At 38.0% G+C, this 25,228-nt stretch overlaps 1 protein-coding gene across 1 annotated transcript in view; it reads right to left on the bottom strand.

Moving 5' to 3' along the window:
• The window catches only part of Ppp1r1c (protein phosphatase 1 regulatory inhibitor subunit 1C), a 114,630-nt gene that overhangs the window by 38,397 nt on the left and 51,005 nt on the right, over positions 1 to 25,228 (bottom strand). The window contains exons 3-4 of the mRNA XM_003478787.5: positions 14,100 to 14,137; positions 11,944 to 12,004 (exon numbers count right to left, since the gene is read on the bottom strand). Coding sequence (XP_003478835.1) covers positions 11,944 to 12,004; positions 14,100 to 14,137 — 99 coding nt within the window. The remainder of the gene's footprint in view (positions 1 to 11,943; positions 12,005 to 14,099; positions 14,138 to 25,228) is intronic.

The raw sequence follows: 25,228 nt of genomic DNA, 5'->3' as shown, positions 1-25,228 counted from the left end.
AACACAGACAGTGAGAGAGGGGTTTGTGGTCCACTGTCTAGGGAAGGCAGGTCCATTGCACCACGAAGGCCAAGCTTGGTTTTATAAACTGTTGTGGTGTTTGGATCTACAACTTGAGTTAAAATGCAAAAACTGTAGCCAGACATGGTGGCACAGGCCTGAATCCCAGCACTTGGGAGGTCGAGGCAGGAGGATGGCCACAAGTTTGACATCAGCCTGGGTTCATAGCAAGACCCTATCTCAAAAAGCCAAAAGCAAAAAACAGAAACAATGCATTTTGTAGAAAATGGTATGAAAAGATTTTGTAAAAACATTTCCATTATATTAAAAGATTAGAGGATCTTTGGATTTTAGTCAGGGAAACAATAGAGAGTGACAAATGAAAACATGAAGACCATTGCTCTTCCAACAGAATGTCATACGACATGCTCAGATAAAAGAGCTTTTGTCACAAGTTACCGTTCTCAAGCTCAGGGACATTTAACATGCAGATCCTGTTCTTCTGCAAGTCTCACTTTCTTTTCTCAAAGATACCACTTACTTTACATTTATTTCTGTAAAAGGCAAGTAAATCATACAAAACAGATCTCATATGTTGAAACACTACACAAGTATAAAGTGTAACAAATACTACTTTTGTAAGTCTCTACTTAAAAGTAAAGCCAACAGCCAATTTGCAAGAAGGTTTCAAAACTCACTGATTCCATCTAGCTAAAAGGACAATGTAAATCTTGTCCCAGAAAACATCAGAAAACATTGTATTTGTTACTCAACAAAGGAGAGCAAACCCATGGTGGTGACATCTGCTTATTGTACTATTAAGGCATTGTTTATTTTTCTTCCTGAACCTCCCATTAACATTTGCAAGAATGGAATACATACATCTTAGCGTGCCAGTGGTGTACCATTACTCCTCCGACACTAATGGACGTGATCATGTATATATATATATATATATATATATATATAGTGCAGAGTAAAAGAGATATTTCTTTATTCTTAGCAATTATCTATTACTAAATGTATTTTATATGTGTACCAACTCAAATATGAATTAAGTTCTAATGCAGCACTCCCTGAAAAATGGCTGATTCTGGGAGCAGGACAAGGAATACCTCAAAGAGGCTGAAGTATCTTGTAGTACCAAAAAACAGAGACCTGTTAAAATAAACAAACAAAAAACAAACATCTGCATTCCTGAGGTATCAAGGGGATACAGGGGTCAACTGAAGAAGCTCCTATTTGCCAAAGATACTACTATTTATTTAACCAGTCAAATAGAGAAGCATTGGGTTAAATCCAAAGTATAAAAAAAAGTACCTGTGTATCTAGCATGATAAAAATAAGTGAGTGAATAAGTAGATTCGTGGGAAAGGAGTGGCAAAAAATTCCAAATAACCTATGAAGATACATTTCCTTCCTGAAGGTGAAAAGTAACTCCCACTCAGTAAGTGTGACCTGTACATGGTGACTTCATTCCAGAGAGTACAGCAGAGTGGAAAGGGGGCAAGAAAGTCACTGTGCATGGGGAGAATCCTGAGACTCCTGGGAAATGCCACCTCAGTCAGATGACCAGTCACGCTGACAGCATGCATCCTTTTTATCATGCCATGGAAACATCACTTTGTCTCTAATTTTTCTTCCAAAAAATATATTTGTATATATCCATTACCCTGGTCTGATCCTGAGAGAAACATCAGATAAATCCCTACATGGAGCATCCTAGAAAACACTTAACCAAAATGTTTCAAAATGCTTAAGGTCACCAAAAACAAGGTAGTCTGAGAAACTGTCAGCCAGAGCCAAAAGAAGCCCAAGGAGACACAAGCACAGGTAACTTGGTACACATGGAACTCTTGGATGGGTACCTGGAACAGACACTAGACTGTCTAAGCCACTTTCCTCATCCCTGGGACAAAATACCTGATGCCCACTGGGCTCATGTTGTGGCACATGGTTGGCTCTGATGGAAGAGTGCTTGGCAGAGGGGCATGTTGAGGGGAGCTGCTTGAGGTAGCGGGGCAGATTGGAGACAGGGAGGACCTAGGGAGAGGGGTAAACCTTGTCAGGCTGGGGCCCTAGGAGCCTTCCTCTGCCACCCCACCTTCCAACAGAAGCCAGCTATAAGCCTCCAGAATTAAGTCACTGTCTACAGCCCACATAGGGGCACATGGGGCTCTTGGATATAAACTATAACAGGAACATTAGGTAAACTAACACTAATACAAATACAAATGCAAATAAAATATGAGCTTTCATTAATAATAATCTATCAGTTTCAGTTTATTAGTTATAACAAATTAGATAGTTATATATTAATTATAATAAGACATAGATAATAGTGATACCTGGGTATGCCTTATAAATGGTCACACTCTAACTCCCCAACTTTCATGTAAATTCAGAATTGTTCGATAGCCAGATGTGGTGGTGCATGCCTGTAATCCCAGCACTCAGGTAGCTAGGAAAGAGGACCATTGTGAATTTGAGACCAACCTGGGGTTCAAAGTGAGCTGAAGGCCAGCCTGAACTACATAATGAGACCCTGTCTCAAAAAGACACACAAAAAAAAACTGTTCTGGAATATAAAATATATTATTAAGAAGCCATTGTGGTTCATTTAAATGTCCTCCTAAAACCTCATGCAGTCATGGAAGTGAGAGAATCTAGCATTTGTGATTGGATTATTATCTAGCACTAGGATTGGCAGTGTGAGTGCTGTACCCACTTAGGGGCAGGGAACTGGCATACAAAATAAGGGAGGAAAAGATTTTTCTTCGAGGAAAAAGCTACAAAGTGCCATGCTCCAAAATGGGTGGCATAGGGTGCATGAAGTCCCAAAATTGTGGTGGCACCCTAGGTTTCAGAATGGAGATGACCTAGAGAATTTGTTCCTCACAATCAGGTTCAGAGTACTCAGTGATTCAGGCACTCAACCCCTACAGCCAAGAGAGAGAAAAGCCTGACTACTGCTCCAGCTGGCCGCAGACCTTAGTGGCATCAACATGGTGCTGGTTTTAGGCACATGGAAAATGCATGAGTTCTGATGTTAAAAAGATTTTGACCCCAATTTCAAAAAGCCTGGGAGGCCAGATAGTGTACCCCTGAGAGGGCAGTGTGTGAAGCTGTGAATGTGAAACCAAAGGTGCAATGGAGAACCGAAAAGTTTAAAAAAAGCCAGGAGAGTAGATCATCTAAGAAAAGCTGCAAGAATTGAGCAAAGCAAGCCTAAGAGAGAAGCTGTGGGAGCTAAAACCCCTGAAAGCGCCATTGGGGTGAAGTCACTCATGCCTTTTGGAGCTCACAAGATTGCTTCAGATGCTGATCATGGAACCCCAGGACTTAATGTTTGTCCTGCTGGATTTTGGACTTCCTTTGGTCCCATTTTTTTGTATCCTCTTTTTACCCTTTGCAGTGGTAATGTTTATCTTGTGCCACTGAATGTTGAAAGTATTTAAATTTGTTTTCATTTGCATAGGAGGTTACAGCTAAGAGTTTGCCATAGATCTCAGTGGAGACTTGGTACTTAAACTTTCAGCAATGCTTAAAATATTAGGACTTTAGCAACACTTGGAGATGGGCTAATTGTCTTTCGCATAAAGGATGTACATGAATCTTTGGGGTGCCAAGTATGGAATATTGTGGTTTGTTTAAATGTCCCCCCAAAACCTCATGCAACCATGGAGATGACTAAGTCTAGCATTTGTGATTGGCTCATTGTGTAGCACGGGATTAGTGGTGAGTGCTACACCCACCAGGGGTGGTAACAGCATAAAGTACAGGGGCGGAAGGAGCTGTGCTTTCCCTCTTTTGTTTTTTCACTCTTGTTGCTTGCAGGCACCAAAAGTGCCACCCTGTGGAGCCAGCTGAGTATGGACTGAAAACTCCAAAAACTATCAGCTAGATAAATCTTTCCTTGCTTCACTTTGGGCGTCAGTTATTTTGTGCCAACAACAAGAGAGCAGTAAGCAAGACAGATGCATGACTTGAGATGAAGGCTGCTCTGTTCTAAAAGATAATAAAGTTAAAGATGCAAATATGATCTTTCCAAATGGAATCAAAGGCCCAGGAATGTTCCAACATGTTGGAAAGTAATGTCTAGATAGTCCATCAGTTGGACCTGTTTAGACTATTGGCTGGCACGAACATCTTTGTGATGGTCCATGCAGGATTTTGCATCTCCATTAGAGTCATTTTCAACAGGTTGAAGTTTACACAGGGAAGAAAAAGAATAAAAATGGTGTGAGTGTGTGTTCCCCTTTACCATGGCCTGGTTTGTTGTACTCTCCAGAAAGTTGTAGAAATACAACTGTCCCCTCTGTGAGCTGAAAGTCATGTGATATATTGTGACTGGGACACTTGGCTTGCATTAGTGAAGTTTTGTGAGTCTGTGGATGATTGACATGTGGCTCCAAACCAAGGAGGGAAGAGTCTTCCTGGATGAGGGTGGCACTAACAAACAGGTCTGTAGCCTGGATGCAATAAAGAGTAAGAGAAGGAAGTGTTCCTGTTTTGCAAGAGCTCCAGTGGTCACCATTGTCTTTGGACATCAGCCTCCCACTTTTTCAGTCTTCAAGGCAGGCTCACACCTGCATCTCTACAGTAAGCTTCAAGCTTTTATTAACTGCTTCTGGATACTCCAGCTCCCCAGAACATAGATGGCTATTGTGGATTCCCAGGCCTCTGATCCTACAAGCCCGCCTAATAAATGGCCTTACAAAATTGTACACATATCTTCTACTAATTCTGTTCCTCTAGAGGACCCTAATACAAGTGACCTCAACCTTCCTGTCCATTAGGTATGGTGTGGTTCTCTTCATATTCCTGATAAACCTGCATAAATCCACATTTAAGGACTTAATCATGCCACACTCCTTCCAATTGTGGGATGCTTCCTGCAGAGTAATCCTTAGAGCCCCGAGACTTTGCTTTTCACCTCTGTATTCACATCACTTTAACACAGCTCTCGGAGTTGTGGCTCATTTGTGACTTGTGGCAGTGTATTATTAGTACTTACAGAACTGAATGTTTCCATTTGCATGTTTGGAAGAGATCTAAAGACACAAAGTCTTGATTCAACTGTTTGAAACAAATGCACAAGTTTGTCTTTTCCCAGACTTCTAAGATCCAATGAAGCTTTAAACTTTGAATGTGACTCATGCAGAGGTACTCATAGTCTTAAACCTAAAAGTAATTTAAAAATAGAAAATGTGTATGACTAAGTGGATGGAACTATACGGACAAATGGTGTGCTCCTTTTTAAAAGTTTAAGTGGCATCACAAGAGATTAATCACCGTAGGAAAAGAGATATCTCTGTGACTTCCATGGAAGGGACATTCTTAGTCCTCCAACCTGACCCCACGCTGCATGTTCAAAAATAAGATTAATTTAAATTTCAGTGGAAGACACTAAAGAGAAGCAAAGGAAATGAATCTAAAAATAGGAGTGCAATTGTTTTGTTTTTTTAAAGATTTGTGTATTTTTAGAATATTTTGTTATCTAGAAATCTGTTAAATATTACTTGAGTAAATAAGCCCCACCCTGCACAGTATATGAACTGAGCCAGCACTAACAAGAGACACCAAGACTCAGGCAGGCCGATGTGGGAGAGAAACGTTTAAAAAGGACTCTGTGTGCTGAATGTGGCATGTTGAGATGCTGGAAGCGCTGGGCCCTGCCTCTGCCTGCTGGGATTTATATGCAGGGGATAAAGTGAGCAGGGTGGTAAATGCTTTTGAGAAGTTTTCGAATCACAATTATAAGAGGTTTGAAATCAGAAAGAATGAATAGGTCACAATGCAACACCTCATTGTCAATTCACCTCGGTTGCCTAATTCCAGGCTGCATTGACATAAACACATATTTATACATTCATTCCTCTGCCAAAGAACATTCCCTGTGAAATCTACTTTAGCACCTCCAGATTCAACATTCACCATCACATTGTTTGCAAGATTTTTGAAACACAAGTCTGCATTGGTGCCTCTGAGAAGAATTAGCCAAGAAATAGGTAACCTAGGCCTAGAGGGCAGGGGCTGAGTGAAATGGAGGAAACCGTGGATTTTGTTTAAGAGGAAGCAAAACGTTAAAGATAACTTTACAACCCTGCCTGATGCAGAGCTCAGAAAAAGCAGACTAGACGTTGCACGGTTTGGAAATGCACACGTTTCTTAGAACCAGGCGCCGCTAACTGCTTGTCCACAGGGCTGAGACTAAAATTGTTGCAGAGATTTGATTCTCCTCCTTTGATCTCTACTGACTCCACCCCCAGACCCTCCGCGCTCCCTCTGCAGACCTCTGTGGAAATGGAGGAAGGCACCTCCCTCTACATCCAGGGCTCAAATCCCTCAAAATAATTCTGCCTGCTTTGCATTATTCTAAGCAGTTTCTTTACACATTTTGTTTCAGTTTGCTCCCTTTTTACCATCTTGCATGGTAGGGATCATCTCCATTTTACTAGTAAGAAGTTTGACTCTTGATTTTTATGCAAGGTGCACAGGTAATAATGCTGCTGAGGTATGAACCCTGATCGTTTGTCCCTCAGAGTCTTGAGTCACACAATGTCCTGCGATCAGCAGCCTCATCTGACTGAAAAGTCATCCTTCAGGGGTATTACTGTTCTATCTTTGCTATTGTCATCACATCTTCAAGAAACCAGTATAGCCTCATTAGGCCAATTTGATTCCCTTTATGAGTTATTCCTTTATTTGCAAATATTGCTTTATTATGAGAAGAGGTCGAATTAGAATACAACGTCATGACCACAGTTTCATTAGGGCGAAAAGAAAGCCCTCCAAGTTAAAAAGTCCTCAAGCAACTAAAGATTTATCTGACATATCAGGAGAACAATCTGAACAGTAAGCTAGATAAGATCTTTTTTTTTTTTTTTTACAATAAATACCAAAGAATGAGAGGAAGATGTTTTGCACATGTAAATGAAAAATCTGACCTGCTGTGCATTAAAAATGGCAACGTAATACTTACAGGCTCTGCTATACGAAGCCAATTTTCAGTCAGCTGCTTTGTTTAATGTTCAGATTTCATTTAAATCGATAGCACTTACTTTGCTGCCTTCAGTAGAAGGTAATCGAATTCCAGTAAAACTTGCGCATGCGCAAATACGCACGCACAGTGGGGATGGAAATGAGTCAGCCGTTTCCGATCCCAAGATTCAAATCCACTCTGCTTTTCTGAAAACATGATTCAAACGATCCAACAACAGTTTAAATGACAGAGAGCTCACCATCCTGTAAACCAACAGCAGAGGCACACACCAGGGCATTCATCACGAGCTGTCATTTTTCCGGCAAACTTTAGAACTTTCTACTTAGTAATCATAAAGCAGTGTACTATACAACGTGATTTTAAAAAAGTAAGTCTGTTTTGCATGCACACTTCAACTTTTGTTATTTTTATGCATAATATACATTTTTAAAATGCATGGAGTTCTATGGGGAACTCTGGTTTGAAAGGAAAGGCTCCTGATATAGTCTATTTGTAGCTGGTTAGGGATGATGACTTTCGGGGGATCAATATCAACTAGAGAGAGTTACATGTACTGCAGGGCTTGCTCCTGGCCCTCCTCTGCTTGATATTTTTATTACACCCTTGTATAAAAACAGCAAAAGTAAGTCTGTCATATCTGTGGATCACACCCTGCTAAGACAATTGGAAACAGAATGGATGATAGAATCAGGATACAAAATATGACATGCTGATTTAACAGCTGACTCTAACAATAGAAGATCCAATTGGGATGACAGTGCTGACTTGGTTTTCACCCAGAAAAGACAAGCTTAAGCTTAGAAGGTGGAATGAGAGGTAAATATGGAAAACAGTGTATGTATAAGGATTCAAAAGTGAGTTTATGGTCAACTCACTATTTGTCAATAATGTGCATAGCTTCCAGAAAAAGCAAATAATACTTGGTGTTGCATATATAGAATTAAGTTTTGTGAAATAAAATATAAATGTCAAACATAATTGAAGTCTCCATTCTGTTCTGGCCAGCTCACACTTTGAATATTAGGTTGACTTTAGAAGTTGTACTTCTAGAATAATATGGACACAATTCAACTTACTAGGAGATTAAGAATAAATGAAAAACTAAATAGCTGGGATAACTGACATCAGGGTAAGACAAGAACCTGATATATGTCTTGAAATATTTCAATAGCTGTCATTTTTAAATGCACCACAAATATTAACAAGTTGTAGAACAAAAATCTATGACTACCCATTGCTAAGGACTTCAACTGAGAAAGCTCTCTGTAACAGTCAGACTGTCTAAAACAGAAGCTTGGGCCAATAGTCTTTCACCAAAAGTGACTGGATATATGCATTTAATTTTTTAACAATAAATTTATAAGCACTGCCTATGTTCCAACCATTATGTTAAACCCTGAACATACGTGGATAAACAACGTAGATATAGTTGCTACTGCCATATAGGTCACTTTTGAGCTAGCTGGAGAGAGAAAATGCTAAACAAATAATTGGGCATGGTGGTACCTGTGATGGAAAAACCATGGAGAATTTATAAGTCTAGAGACAGTCAATAATGAGTTTATTAAATGTAGAGTGTTTAATACAAAGTGTTAAGAAAGATACTTTTCAGAGATTCACGATTAAAGGCAGGGCTTAATCGTGTAGGAGCTGGTCAGATGAAGAACGACAAAAAGAAAGAAAGAAGAGAAAACACTCCAGGCCAAAGAAAGCATGCTTCCTTGTTTTCTTGAATCCAGAAGGGCTTAGTGCATTGACAAGCTGAGGAAATACCAGTGTGGCATTTGTTCACATTTATCAATGTTTATCACATTTATCAGGGTACCCCAGGAGGTTCTCTGTTGCACAGGTAGATAGGTGGATGGGTGGAAAAGAATGGATGGATGGATGCTGACCTCATGACAGCTTCATCTCAGTCACGTTTGACGCTAGGGAATGAGACAACAAGCAGCAGATTGGAACAATAGCCACGCAGCTTTGGAAACCCTGCTTTGGAACAGGAATCTTCAGTAAAGGCAATGGGGAGCCAACGGAAGCTTGGCACAACCACTTTTGGGTAGAAGATTCACAATGGCTATAATGCTGGAAACAGATGGAAGGAAGAGGAGAAAGACTGGCCGAGAGAAGTGTAACTTGAATATGGTGGTGACTTTGGAGGTGAGAGAAAAGGGTGTGTGACAGACATTCTCAGGGGGCTCAATCCACAAGTCCTGGTGCTCAAATGTGAGAGAGACTGAGAGGGAGGGAAAGATCACTAGAGAGCCTTGGACCTTTCAGGAGGTGAGCTTTCCCAAGAACTCAGCCCAACTGATGCACAATCCTAGGTGGCAACCATGTTATTCATCTTTCTATCAATATAACAAAATATTTGATACAGCTAACTTAGTAAGAAAAAACATTTATTTTGGATCACGGTTTAGATCACGATTTGTTGGGTCCATGGTGATGCTACACATTGTGGTGTCAGTATGTGATAGAGGGCAACTGCTCACATCACGGGCAGAGTGACAGACACAGAGAAAAGGGCCTGGGGGCCACAATCTCCTTCAAGGATATCTCCCCAAAGCTCCACCTCTTAAAGGTTCCACCATCTCCCAATAGTATCACTAGCAGGAACCAGGCATGGGGTACATGGATGGGCCCTTGGGGAACACTCATCTGAGACATAGCAGTAACTAATCCACCAAATCAGGTTTTCTCTTTGACCAAGGGGAAAAGGGTGGGGAGAAATGAAATGTATAAAAATGGGAGCATTCAAATAAGAAGGAACAGGAAGGAGAAAAAGAAAACAGAAGTAGAGTCACAAGTATGACAGTATGATGAAGCTCCAGTGATACTTTTTGAGTAGATGACAAAATAACCAGATTCCCCAATTAATTATAGTTCAGTTATTCAACAAGCATATACTGAGTACCTGTGACAGAGATTGTTCTACATGGTGAGAATATTCATAGGGACAGAATTCCATGGGAAAACCTTAATGAGCTTGTGAAACGTGACAGTTGTCCATAGATTAAGGTGAAATGGTGTAAGTATAATGTACCTCTCCTGAAACTCTGTAACTTCTCACAACTGCATAAGAGAGAAAGGAGTCTGCCTAATTTGTTTTGTTTTACTAATCAGTTCCTCTCTGAATCCTTCATAAAATCCTAGTTGACTTTCTGTTACAGCAAATTTTGTCAGAACTGTTAATCACATCTGTTGATAATCTGCTCTCCCATGAAACATTTTTACTCTCAATAATTGCATGTTCCATTGAAATCTGAAGAATTATACATCTTAGAGCAATTGTATTACTGTATTTGGCATCTTAATAACATTTTCTTTGTTCAGTTATGTTTTCTATGATTGAATCTTCTTAATGTGCTTGCAATGTACCATATGTTACCACAGCTTAATTTTGCCTTGAAATATTCATTTTTTAGCTCATAGGGACAGATACACTGAATAAAACATGTGGATTTGTCTTTCTCTTTTCTTTTGTCATAAATTGGAGAGTTGCAAAGATATTTCCTGGTTATAAATGACAAACTAAAAGATGGATATTAACACCCTGATGTTTCTGGAAAGTCTTACTGTGCTCATGACCACAGATGGTTGTCATTGTGGGTAATCATTGAGGGGTAATCTTAGGGGACTCAATTTTAGAAGAATATCTAAAAAGTGTGCACTAGATCTAACTTCTCTAAACATTAGGATCCACATTCTCAGGATATTTGAAAGCTAAAAATAATGAGCCCTTAGGGGTTTGAGTTTAAGATTTTCCTTTAAAAATAATACTATTATTCTCTGAGGATACAAGAACAGTATTGCTTAATTTATCGTAAGCCAACCCAAAATAGAACAAAAGAAATAATTAAATGAGTGAACATATATCTTTCATCATTGCCCTTGGATGTCAAAATTGATGTCTTGGAAATGTAAAATCAATTAACATGGAAAAATATCTTTAAACTGATTACACTGAGCCTCACGGAAGGATGCCAAGTAATCTCAATAGCAGCCTGGGAGTAAACTTCAGTGTTGACGACTGCATTATTTACCACAGTCTTACAACAAGCAGACATGGTGTTGTTAGCTGTGCAGGAAGGAAGTTTACTAAAAGTAGCTATTAACATGTCCATTTATGTCCCACCTCCCTGAAAAGTCTCCAAATCTAGCGAGACTACAGAGTGGAAAGTTTCACTCCCAATTTAGATATTTCTGCAGCCTCAGAGGAAGCTGCTCTATGGACCTCTCCTGCAGCATACATGGAGCTGGATCACAGCAGGATGAGTCCCTCAACTCACAGCCCATGGACAAGACTAGAACACCAGCTACTGGACCAAACAGACTCTGCCTCCTCTCAGGGATGTTTTTGTTGAGAAATCAAAGAAGCCTTCCCTGGAACTGATGTTCATCAAAATACTGATATACTTAGTGTTATTTCAGCAGGCTCAATTTTGAAGAAAAATTTTGGAAAAATTCCCCAATCTGAGCTAGCATATTGGTTGTTACCACAATAGCTATTAAAGGTAGAACAAATATCTGTTTGCTTGTTTCTTAGCACCCCTTGTGGTAGGCAGCAAGGAAGCCACACTGAGCACCAAATATCCCCCTGATTCAACTTATTCTGCTTTGCCTGAAGCAAGAAAAAAGTAATAACCATTTGCTAACACTGGTGAGAGTAAGTAGAGATTATGGAAAAGTTACTTCAAAGAAGATATGTCAGGTCAAGGAAAAGAAAAATCTTTTACCATTAGTTTGAAAGCTGAATTCCTAGATTGTTTCTGAGGCTTCTATTCCTGATGAAATTAAGTTTTAAGTAGAAAATATCTTCCTGAATGTCACCCTGGTAAATTGTATGATGAGACGAGCTTTCACTTGTGTTTTAGTGGATGCTCCTCCAGCACAGCCAGTCTGCTCAGTACCCAGGACTCTGCTTGACCAGGACCTACCTTTCATGGCGGGCGGTGTGTACACACTCTGCTTCCTCTGCTTGGGGGATGCGTTCTGTGGCTACGGACAGAGAGAAAGGCACAAAAGTGTAAGATGCAGATAAAAGCTATGCTGCCATCAGACTGAAGGGGGAAAGGAACCCTGCACTCTATTTCAGAGACTTTCTGATGTCCCATCAAGAAAGAGAACTGTAATAAATGAGAGGTAACACACATGTTCTGTGACACACGGGCTGGAGAGACAGTAAAGGTATAAACGCTATTTTATCATAGTGTTCTTCCACTGAAGTGTTAAAATTACTCCTCTTACTAGCTCATGTAGTAACATTATTTTTAAAAGAGAACAAAAAGCATCAGTCTCGTCCATTTGAGAGAAAATATAAGTTCTGAGACAAAGTATACTCCAACAGCTGTGCCTGTGGGTAATAATATCTGTCCACAGAATTAATCAGGTTCAGGCGGATCAGGAGAACCTTGGTAACTAACAACAATTTACAACCCTCTTGAGGTGATATGTTAAGTCTAATGTCTCTGTTTACTTGGAACTACAATATTCTTTTATTTGTTCAAAAATCCTTTCTTAATGAAACTGCTATGTAACACTGTAACCTTAGCAACTGGATCAGGATTAAGTTAGTGAAGAAAGTATTTTCCACTTAAAAATGATAAAATAGGAACATATTTCGGAGTCAAAACCCACCATTCCATAATGTTATGGAAATATATATATATATATATATATATATATATAACTATTTATTCTAAATATATATGTATATCAGATTTTGCCTCAAAAACTGCTTTTTAACATATTGATTTATATTTTTAAGTGGCAAAGGGAGGGTTTCTTAATGAGTTTTAGTGAGAATAATTACTTTGCTTTGAAAAGACACTTCTGGGAAGATCGTTCCATGATTTCCATGCATATTAGAAAAAACACAATATAAAAATATGAAAGAAACTATAAACTGTGTCATAAAGTTATAAATAGAGCCAAGACATTTTTCTTTGTACAAACAAAAGCTCAAGGACTTTATCAAGACGTTGATATTTATGAAATCTATTCAAAAGTAAATGTTCACCCAGTTGCCAAATGCCTATCACCTGAGCAAGCGTGCAAACAAATTTCTGTGGATTAGAGTGCTTTGGGCTGTTACTCACAGGTGCAGCAGGGTGAACGCTAACTGCATGAATGATTGGCATTTCTGGGTACTTGTATTGTTCCAGTCATGCCCTGTTGATTTTAAGAAGCAATCACCTCTGGGGTTTCTTATATATCTTCCAAGCACATAGTCGAAGCTCAAGTATCAAATTAATTATAGAAAAGTGCTTTTTCATTGTTTAGTAACATAATATTAAGCTTTGGTGATGAAATTATATTTATATAAAAACTTAGTTTTGAAGGGAATTTTGTATTTACACCTCACTAAATGCTTTTAAAAGTTTTGTGAGATAAAATTTGATATTCTTCCTTTCTACATTTTTCTCTTTGGGTGTTGCCACATGACTATTCATGTGCTCTTGGGATTCAGTCCTTCAATCCTAGCCAATACTTGCTTCATTTCTGAGCACAAGTTTTTTTCTCCCAGCTTTGCATTTTCTGTAACCTACATTATTAGCTCCCCCACTGTCTCTTGATTCTCGTTTTCTTCCTGATCTCCCACGAGAATACAGAGGGTAAAAGATGACTGAATGCATGTCTGAGTACATTTCTTGGTGAACTCATTAGTTCTGGGTGGCCAGGCTTTAGAGGACTTCACTCTTCTCAGACTCTGGTTTGGGAATTTGCTTTGGCTCAACACACAATAAAACCTTTAAGGGGTGAGTGTCAGTACTCTCCTATCTTTGCACCGGGATTCCAACATTGCCGGGCCCTACCTGCAGTGGTCAAATACACTATTTAGTCAGCTATTGATGCCATATCTTGCCACTACAACCAATGCTTCATTTTGGCTATTTTTTCAGAGCTCAGCATTTCATAGAGTCAGACAATCAAGGAAACTGAGAGATTTCAAAGACCCCATTTACTATTTAGTCAGGAAAAGTAACCTAAAAGCTTTTATATCGATTGTGTTCAGATCATGTTTTATATCACATTAAATCAAGGAGATTGTCTTTGATTTGAACATATTTAAACAAAATAGAAGAAAACTTACTTCTCCTTGTGTGTTGGTTGCCCTCTTTTCATCTATTTCTGAAAAAGAAGTAGGTACAATTTATTAGAAATTTGATACTGGTATATGTAATATACATATGAATATTTTCAAGGATATGTATAAAAATAATTGAATAATTGTTTTAAAATGACATAGCCAGAGCGGCTTTGAGCTGAGGAGAGGGTGACAGGATGAGTGGTTTCCTCCTCCTGAGAGAACATTCTCCTTGTAGGTCTAACAACAGGCGGGGAAGGGCTGCTTCTTGGCATCCCAGATTTCCCACCTTCCAGCAATCAGGGAAAAGACTCCTGGAACTGTGGCTGGTGTCAACAACCTCACAGAGTCAAGCTGTAAGCAACCTCCTTCCCTCATAGACTTTGCTGCTGCCGCCACTGTATGTGGATTATAATGTCAATCAGATCCTTCAAGGTCGTCACTAACCAGAGCAAATCTGCTCTCCTGAGCCTTGTCACCACAGAACTGAAGAAGCCAGCACCCTGCCCTCTGTGTGTCCTTGGAGGGAACCAATTACTCTGTCATGCACTTCTTATTACAGCGTTCAGGTACCTTCCACAGTCTGTCTCCAGGGCTGTGAGGAAGGGGCGTGGAGGAAGCGAGGCTCACATGCATCCCAACCACAGAGCAAGAGTGCCCAGGGCTGGCTGGTTTCCTTCCTCCTCACCAGCTTTGTGCAGATTTTACTTCTTCCTTCTTAACCCAGTTACCCTTTCCTGATCCTTACAGTAGTCCCAAAACTAAATAACTAATCCTATAATCCAAAACTAAATAAGTTCACCAGTGAGTATTTGCTACAAGACAACTATATAAACTATACTGTATAAACACTTAATACTACATAGGTAGAAAACATTAATTATATGCATGATATTTGTATTTTCTAAAACATAGACAAATATTAATGGAGACATGCATATACATTCATAGGAAGTTACCTATATGCTACCTGTGGTTATTTCTGAGTGACTGAATAACACATTTCTGTCTTATTTTTATTTGTATAAATGTTACCCTTTTCACAATAAGCATGATTACTCCTATACTTTGCAAAACACTGTGGATTTCTTTATGCAGCTATACACATACATGTGTATAGCTACATATACTAAAATTTGTACATAAATCCAACCATGCTTGACCAAAATGGTCAAGCAGCTGGAATGAACAGTATACAGAACTATTGTATATTTTAATATCTAGATTGTTACATTTTAAAAACTAACAATAAATATGTAAGAAATTTTGTCATCTTCGTATAAGGACAGATGAAAGCTATTTCATTATGACACCAATAACAATTGTTTGATGGAATCATTAACAAGTGTCTGCCTCATCATCAGACAGCTATGAATACACAAAACTGAAGAGTTCTGTCCATGTGAAGCCTGTTACAATTGCATTTTGATTAAATATCTGGTATGGTCTACTCTAAAAATGCATGCATTGTGATCAATTGAGTGGTTAAATGACAATTAGGATTTTTAATATCTGACTTATATTTTAAGAACTTTTAAGATTCAACCCAGGACTTCTCACCTAGAGTTTAGGAGCAAAGTTGGGCCCATTCAATTTTCTAATTTTTTCTTCTGACTACAAGACAAACTAAAATAGTGTCTTTCTAAGGCAATTGTGAGAATTTCACTTACTGCACAATTTGATGAAAAATGTTGTTTTATTTTTGTTGAGTTATACAGACATAAACCAAGTATTCATGTCGTGAAAATGGTGAATGAGAAAACCCAGCCCTATGTTCTTTTCTTGAAATAGCAGAGTGAAAATGAAATGACTTTCAAGTCAAAGTGACTCACACAAAAGTACAGGGAAGACAAGAATAGATCATAGTTTTCCCGAGATTCACTGACATTAATCCATATAGTTTCCCTTACTAAAATATTGTTAAACTGGAGAGACTAATCTTTGCTCCCTCTGAAGCACCTCGCATAGGTGTGCACACACACACAGGCTCATAGAACACACTCACAATGAACAACCTTCCATGATGACCATGGAAGTCATCACCAAAAAAGGAGACCGTTACAAGCACATGGAAGTCTTGTTAGCACTTTGCACTAAGCCATCAAAATGATGTTTACAAGAGCTCCATGTTCTCATCAGAGTCTCAAAATCATAACTTCATGGCAACATCAGTAGTATTCAAGAAGGCTGGCTTTCCTGTGAAGTATAAGAATAGATTCCTGAATTCAAATACTTTTTTGCTTTCTCTTTAAACCAGAAAAATGATACTATTTTGAAGCAGAGATAACAAAATTCACTTGTTAACTGACAAGAAGTTTGTTAGCTGATGAGCCAAGTCTTCTAAAAAAAAACTCTTGTATTTATTCTAATTTTATCTTATCTCCAATTCTCCCTCTCTCAAAAGTGATTTGGCAAGAGAAAACAAATTCCTCTCTTTGAGAAAAAATGTTAATAGTCATCTAAGTATGATATTTGAAGGAATAGTATCATCAAAGATGGAGATAGAGATATAAACTAGAAAGTTGTGAGTATTGATTTGTTGGAAAGCTCTTAATGCATTCAAATGCATGGAAGGAAATGGATAGGTGCAGGATCTTTGTGGGTATGCAAAGATACCAGTAATCTGCTATTTTTAGAAATGTCAATGATATCAGACTTTCAAAAACTAGTTGTAATAAAAATTAAGTGCCTCAGTAAATGAAGACTAAGAATAAAGAAATGGAAAAGATCTGCATCAGAAGATAAAGTTTCTAAATTACACCAGAGGGAAAGCTATAAAAACTAAGCAATGGGCTGACTATAAAGAGATATAAAAATAAAGAATCATGGTTGAGGTTAGCAGGAACTTGTGCATATTGGAGATGAGTGCTTGGTGTGTAAATAGTTTCCAATATGGTTTTCCACTTGACTGTGATGATTATACGTAAGTCACTGAATCTTCCTATGAAACAGGAAAGAGGATGCGAAATAATTCTAACTCTGCCATCCTGACTTTCTCCTAAATTTGTTTTAAGGGATAAAACTATGAAAATCTTTTGACAAAATTTCTTACTCTTTAAGTACAAACTGAACATAGTCATTTCCTTACGAAGAGCACTGTAGGAAAGGAAGAGGGGGCAATGAGCAGCCCTGTCGTGAGAAGACGTGACCAATGTTAATTCAGCCAGGTGACCAAATCTGATGACATCAGCCGTGAACTATGTTGATGGCATGAACCCTTGATGTGATGTGGTGTAATGAGATAAAGGTGGCTCTGTACCTCAGAAACCTTCCTTTTCAACCAAAGGCAGAAAAATGGCATGGTAGAAATGAGGTAGAAAAGGCTGGCTGTAATCTCTAACACAGATGGCCTTGATACACTAAAAAAAAAAAGAAAGAAAGAAACACAGGCAGAGTAGATCAGGAGGTAGGGTCCACTGAAATGCTCTGTATAGGAAACATAATTAACCTGAAAAAGGGTTTATGGACTAAAATTAAATATGAGCAAGCAATGCTCTATGTGACAGGGAACCAGAGAGAAATAGCAACTCAACCAGCATGTGCAGATAGGTTGGAAAGACAGGATACTTATGTGCAGTAGAGAACTACTTAGCTATAACGAAGGAAAACCTTGAGGCTTTTGTAGATAAAGAAATACAACTTGAGATCAAGTCCAGGAGAAGGTTTGGAACCACTTAGGTAAATAGCAGGTTGCCCCCCAATCTAAAACCTGAGGGAGTTGATGGGACCCAAAATATGCAGCACCCTGTGGAAGTGAAAGGGGGGAATAGTCTTAAAAAAGAAGGCAGAGGATGTTGTTAACAGTGTATCAGGATTTAAAACCCACGCTGCTCACACTGCTCTGTTTAGATAAGATTATATCCTGTTCCAGTTTGTCTAGTTGTACTAGATTTGAGGGCACAGACAGATACCCCAAAAGTAGCAGGATATAGTATGGTAATTATCCTTAATTTCCTATTAATTAATCTGAAGCCCTGTATAACTTATACTGTTTTACGATGACTGATCTTAGTTGAATCTGGTTTGTTAGATTGCTGTTTGGTATCAACAGATTTTATTCAAATCTGTTATGACTGATAGTATCAAATCTGAGAGTATAGGCAACTACACTGAAGATGACAAGATTCACTAGGATACCCATTCTGGTTTGATTATTACCTACTTTTGAAGTTTTACATTGTTTACAATGTCTTGTTTTTATTATGTTATATACTGCTATATTCAATTATACTATGCCTGATGATATGGACAATTCTATTGAAGATAACAAGAGACAACACAGTAACCATTGTAGATTACCTTGTACTGTAGTTTTACATAACTTTTTCGTTTGATGTTTTTATAGGAATGTTTTATTTTGTCTTGCTTTGTTTTGTTTTTCCCCCTAATACAGAAAGGATAGAAATACATGTAGAGACTTATGCATGCATAGAACCTATAAACAGTTTATGAGAACTGATCATATAACGCATGATGAAATGAACTTCTTTGAAGAAAAAGAGACACTACAGTATCCAGTGCTGATTCTGTAGCATCATGATGTGAAATCCAGCAATACTACTATTCTTTGCTCTGAGTGATTTTAGCCTGTTTTGTTTTATATAATTTCAACATACATGAAGGTATGGACAGCTATTTTGAAGAGAATGAGAGACTCTATGACAGCCATTGTTGACTTTCTTATTGTCTGGTCTTAAACACCTAAAATGCCTTCCTCATCCTGTTCAGATCAGTTCTATACTATGTTGTTTTGTATGAATTCACTGAATGTGAAGATGGACAACTATTTGGAAGAAAACAAGAGACAATATGATAAGACAGTGAAGATCTCCTGTTATCTTGCTTTGAAATCTGTGTTTCTTACATTGTTATCTTATGATCTATTTTGTTCTGTTTTGTTGTGTTTAATTTTACCCTCTTTAAAATAAAAAAGGACTTAAAATTATCCTATTAATAAAACAAGCAAAAATAGTAAGTAGTTAATGCAAATAAAGATTATTTTAATATATTTTTGACAGTAGTATGTCAGGGTTCTCAGGACCATTTGAGGAACACTAGAGAGTAATTACTAGAAAGTATGTGTTGTAGCCAAGAACAAAGTCCTGGAACCTATAATTTTTTCTTCTAAATCCATTTTATTTCAAGGAGAAAAAGAAAAAAGAAAAACCCTAAAACAAAATTCTAAAACACATCAATCAAAAGCCAATAAGGTTTATAAAAACACTACATAGAAACAATTAAAGACACAAAAGAAAAGGTAGGAGTGAGGTTACAAAGATTTTGAAGTTCAGTAGAATTTGTAGAAAGCTGATTTAAACAGATGTGTTAACGTATACAAATAAGTTCACTGATTTCAAAACAGGTGCAGTGATAATTGGAACACTGACTTATTTACTGATTGAATACAGAGGGATTCACAGGGCCAAACTAGCACTGTGTCTCTCTGATCATGGACCCCGCCCAGCCCTCTGCCTCTGCATTTATTCCTCGTGTATGGAATGGTTCTTTGCTCACACCCAGCACTGCCTTCTCAGGTCCTCTTCAGATAACAGCTCCCCTGGAAAGTCCCTCCCTGGGCTCCAAGTGGAAGTCATGCTGTCTCCAACACCCGCTACATTTCCTCCAGGGCTGATGCCTCCGAGTGGTCCTGGGCACACCTCTGAGGTCCTGCAGTTTTCTCCTCCCTTCACCAGCGCATCATTTGTCAAGCAGGTGCCATATGCTAGCAGCTGTCTCACGGAACTTCTTGGTGTCCAGGTTTCATAAAACAACATCTTTCGTGTGCTGCTTCTTTTTATTCCAAAATCCAACGGGAAGGCAATTATTGGCTCATAGTATGGGCAAAGTAAATACTTTTAATAAGTAACTATTTGACTTGCAAACGCATTAAAGCAGAAACCATCACTTCCAGTTTTAAAAGCTGTTTCACTGGTTTTGTGGCAGTGCTAGTGAGACTCAAAGGCTCATAAAATATTGCCGAAGTGACTCACAAAGGAATCTTCAAGAGAAAATACGGACTTGTGACTTTGCTCTGTTGGTTTCTAGAAATTGGGAAGCTATCTGGATCATGAAGAGTATATGAGAGATATTAACAAGCGGTTAAAACCAAACTTAAGACATTCTTTTGTAGAAATCACCTTCAGTGGTCGAAGATTTAGCTCAGTGGTGAAAGTGCTTGCCTGGCAAGCGTGAGGCTCTGAGTTCGATCCCTGGTACCAAAAAAATAAATAAATAAAAAAGAAATCACCCTCAAACGAAAATTAAAACCACAGAAATGAATGATTTATTCAGGATTTGGCTGCAGAAGAGCTGTGACCCATACAGAGAATTCATTGGTGGGGAGAGATTCAGTTTCTTAGCACAGACTCAAAAGATGCAGACTTCTGATGAATTTAAATAGCAAAGATCACTTGAGCCTTTATTTTAGGCAGTTATTTTGGAACTGTGAGAGGAGAAGTCAGCTGGGAGGAAACTGGAGAACTTGTAATAAAAAATAGTGCTGTAAATTGATGCTCTGAAGACCTGCATGTTCAAAAGCAACAGCAGTGACAGGTTAAGGGGGGAAAAAAAAAAATATATATATATATATACGTATATATATATATATATACATATATATATATATGCATACACATATATATAATTAAAGCCAGAGTCAAACATCTCTGTGGTTCATAAACACAAGAAATGTAGAACACACTCTGTACGTAAGAATCTATGGGTCTCTAAGACTTTAGACCTAGAAGCAGGTGGAAGCAACTGCAAGTCCCAGTCCCTATTTGTAAAGGGACAGAGCTCCTGTGAAGGAAGGAGCAGCAGCCAGATTCGCTACCGGGAACCGGAAGTGAAGAGCGCTCGCCTGCGTTTAGAAAAAGACCTGGACCTGTATCCATGTGTCAGGAAAAAGAAGACGGCTTGGGAGAAGATACCATGGCTTAGCTACTGGCTCTGCAGTGAATGTTTACATTTTTAAAAGGAAACAAACTTTTTACAAAAAAGACATTGTGAAGAAGTGAGGTATTTTGAGTATCTTGAGAGAGATTAACGGCAATGTATCTTTTTTTTGTAATAAATTTCTAAATTTAAGCATTATTCATATTTTTATCAGACCTCATTGATCAACCATTTACAGCAATTTCTGTGAAGATAGCACAATATGTCTTCACCCACCTGTTTACAGGATCTGGCATCAAAAGACTTCTGGCTGTACCCCAAAGCCCAATGGCCATAAAAGGCAAACACTTTGAATTGATTCAGGAGAGCCAGACAGCCAGGCCAGTGCAACTAAAGACACTCAGGCTACCAGAAATGCTTCAGAAAGTAGCTGGTATAAATGTGATCAAAGTGACGAGGAGGATTTAGGCTGGGGGGGGGGGGATGTTTAATGACAACTTGTCTTTCACTGTTTTGAAATTTAAAACTACCATAGTTTTAAATCATGCCTCCCATAATAATGGAGTTTCTAGAAATCAGTATAGAAACATTCACTCAAAAGTACTATAGATAAGTCAGATGAAATTATAGACACTGGGCGTGGTGGTGCTCATCTGTAAACCCAGCTATCCAGGAGCCTGAGGCAAGAGGATTGCAAGTTTGAGGTTAGCCAGGGGAACATAGTACAATTCCATTTCATGGTAAAATTTACTGGCTTAGCATGCACAGGATTTTGGGTTCAGTCCCCCAGACACACATACACACACACACACACACACACACACACACACACACACAAATGAGATTAGGGAAATGTTCAAGTAACCTATGGATGTGTACGAAAAACTAGAAACAAAATTAAAATGGTAGATGTGAGGCAGGGCATACAGCTCAGTGGTAGAGCACTTGCCCAGCGTCTGTGGGCTGTAGATTTCAGCACCATGTTAAGGGGGGAAAAAACAAGCCCTAGTCCTAACATATCAGTAAGTATATTAAATACAAGTGATCTAATTATACAAATGCTGGCACAGTGGATAAAAATCAAAGTAACCTAACTATACCCAAGTACATTATGGTGAGTTGAAAAACACCCCCTATCCAGTCACAGGTAGTCTGAGTCAGCTGGTAACACTGGTGCATGACAGAATTACAGCGATGAGAGCGGGACAGTTACAGGTAGGGATCAGGATGGTGATGAAAAAAAGGGTTGGTATGACAGTAAAGGGGTAGCAAAAGGGACATTTTTGTTGGGCTGAAATAATGCTATTTATTGGTGTGGAAGGTGTCAAATTGGTCCCTGTGATAAATGACATGGAGCTGTGAACACACGCTGCACCCAGGTCAGCCTCAGTCTTGTTATGCACTACTGATGTTTCCATTAGAGGCGATCGCCTGAAGGGAAGGCCAGGAAGATCCCTGGGGGGTCTTTGCAACATTCTGTGCATCTGAAATTATTCTGAGATTAAAAGAAACAAATGAGAAAAAATGTCACTGGGCATGATTTAAGAACAAATTAGTAAATTTAAAATGTTACTGAAAAATGCACCAAATCAAACAGAAAGGTAATGACAAGATACATGAAACAAAAGTTAACTGAAACAAAAATCACTGATTGAGAGTTCGAAAAATACATTAAGCAACAGGTATAGAACGAGGGAGTGAAAGAAATCATAGAACATTTTCCAAATCTAAAAAATATACAAATATTCAAATAAAAACCAAGTGCTTAGAAAGTTATTAAAAATAACTCCAAAGGGAGATACAGGGGTAAATGTTCAACACACCTCTCAAAGCGAGGAGGAAAGACAATTTTTTCCTTTTTATTGGTAATCGGGATCGAACTCTGACTGCCTGCTTGCAAGGCAGGTGCTTATGCCGCTGAGCTAAATCCCCAGCCCAAAAGACAATTTTTTAAACCATGGAAAACACTTCATTTGCAGTGATGAGTTCTCCATGGTTTAAAACTATAAGAAGACAAAGGCACTGAGTTAATCTAAGTGGTTTTCTGCCACTAAATTTTATGCAAAGAGAATAAAATACGAACATTTTCAAACATTTGAGAGTGATCAATAGATATAACTGATTTCAGCTGAGTAAAATCCAGTTACATTTTATGCACTTCAGCATGCTTAAAAATGGAGGGAGAGGTTTGTATAAGATGAAATAAAATAAATTCTTACATTCTACAAAAATCTCAGTTGAAAGCTGTATTTCATCTTTTTTATATGCACTTCTCTTTCCTCTGTGCCTTTTCCCTGGATTTCTTGACCCTCTTCCCATTTGAGAAAAATCTCTCTTTGCTTATTATCTATGCATTACATTTTTTTTATACTTGTGGTTTGTCGTATAAGAGAAACCATGTAATATTTAAGTTTGTGGGTTTGATTTATTTCACTATAGTTATGGCCTTGAGGCTCATCCAGGTAAATGACTTGTGAACAGCCTGCTTTTGGAGAAGGTAGAACTCTATCCCATGTAAATAGCCCATTTTCTTTATCCATTTATCTGCGGATGGATCTATAGGTCACTTTCCCAGTTTAGCTACTATAAATTTTGCTGCTTTAAACATGGGTACACATGTATCACTATAATGTAATATCTTTAACGCTTTCAGTAAGAGACCCAGGATGGGAACAGCTGGGCAAATAGAATTTCTAATTTTACTTTTTTTGAGCAAAGGCCATACTGACTTCCATAATGGCTGTACTATTTTATATTCTCACCACAATATACAAGAGCTTTTTTTCCCCTCCGTAGCCTCACTGGCATTTGTTATAATTTGAAGACCTCCAAAAAAGAGTTTCCCTAAAAGAAAAATATGTTTTCATCACAAGCTAGCTTATACGTTACAAAATGGAGTAAAAATTGAGGAAGCTGTAGACATTTGTTTCCAAAGGTCTAAGTTTTATTTTAATCTAAGGACATATCAGTTACTTTTTCTTATAAATATTTGTCTTGGGCTTATTTGACATGCACATAAAAGTCTCTAAGTATATATGATTTATTTTATAAATCTGTTTGTCCTGATTCAAAAATAACTTCTATTTTTCCCTCCTGCTCTGAATTTGGAGGGAGTATCTACGATAAAATGTATTATTACATAAATTTTACTTAGACTTCAGATGGTTTTATTCCAGTGCATCCATTTGCAATGTCAATTTCATTTAACTTCTACCCAATGTATTATTAAAAAGCGTCAATCCATAATGAATGCTCCACAATCTTCTCAAAAATATAATAAATATTTTTAGTATTATCATTGTATTTCAGTCTTATAAAGATATCATAAAGTATTAGCTACCAATCACTCTACCTAAAATACTTTATATGCACTTTTATCACCAAAAAATTATTTTAATGTATTCACAGAGTGGAAGCAAATTTTGAGAGGTCGTTCACAATTCATTCCTACATGCTAGTAAAATTTATGATTAAAATATATTGTCCAAGTGGTTTAAGTCAATGAGATTCACCTTGTATATCCAACCATAAACATGCCTCCACAGCAAAGTTGAAATTCAAAAATAGAAGGCACCTATGTTTATTGAGCATAATGATAAAGTAATTTCTTTGAGTTTCTTGACATTTTTTAGTGTTTAGCAATGGAGATGCTGCAACAATGGTAGTAATATTTAGTTGCTAAGAAAAATCATGACTAACTCTTATGAACATTATCGGTTTCCCCTGGACTCATTTTCTCTGCAGATGTCCTTTATTAAACTGCAATTTTCCAGCTGGCTTAGCAAATGCTACCAAAGGCTGATTCTTTGCTTTTTAATCTATCACTAACAAGTGAATAAATGCTATAGTTTCATAGTAGTCAGCATTTAATTTTTTTCCTTCAAGATACACTAGCAATACATTTTGCGCACAAAATACAAATAAACTGTAGCATGAAAACCTCAGCCATGCACACATTGTCTCCCCCATTCCTTCTTCTGTCTTGTTGAGCTAATGCTTAACACAAGTGCAGCATCTTTTCCCATCGAGTCCCTCAAAGTGTTCAGGTAAGGATAGTTTATTTTCACATCAAACGCTTGTGTTTTGCTGGATTTTGAAAGGCTTAGTTGCTGGATTTGTGTTTTCATTTGAAAGCAGAGCATATTTCCTTCTCTGTGTAAATATCTTTAAAGCATTCAGACAGTGCGCTTTTGATATCCTTTTTAAAGTTGGTCAAGGAAAGCTGTTTGTAATACTATCTG

Source organism: Cavia porcellus, unplaced genomic scaffold (genome assembly GCF_034190915.1).
Source record: "Cavia porcellus strain 051 isolate PalLab524CR breed Dunkin Hartley unplaced genomic scaffold, mCavPor4.1 scaffold_12, whole genome shotgun sequence".
Taxonomy (NCBI): domain Eukaryota; kingdom Metazoa; phylum Chordata; class Mammalia; order Rodentia; family Caviidae; genus Cavia; species Cavia porcellus.
This window is presented reverse-complemented; position numbering and strand designations above follow the sequence as displayed.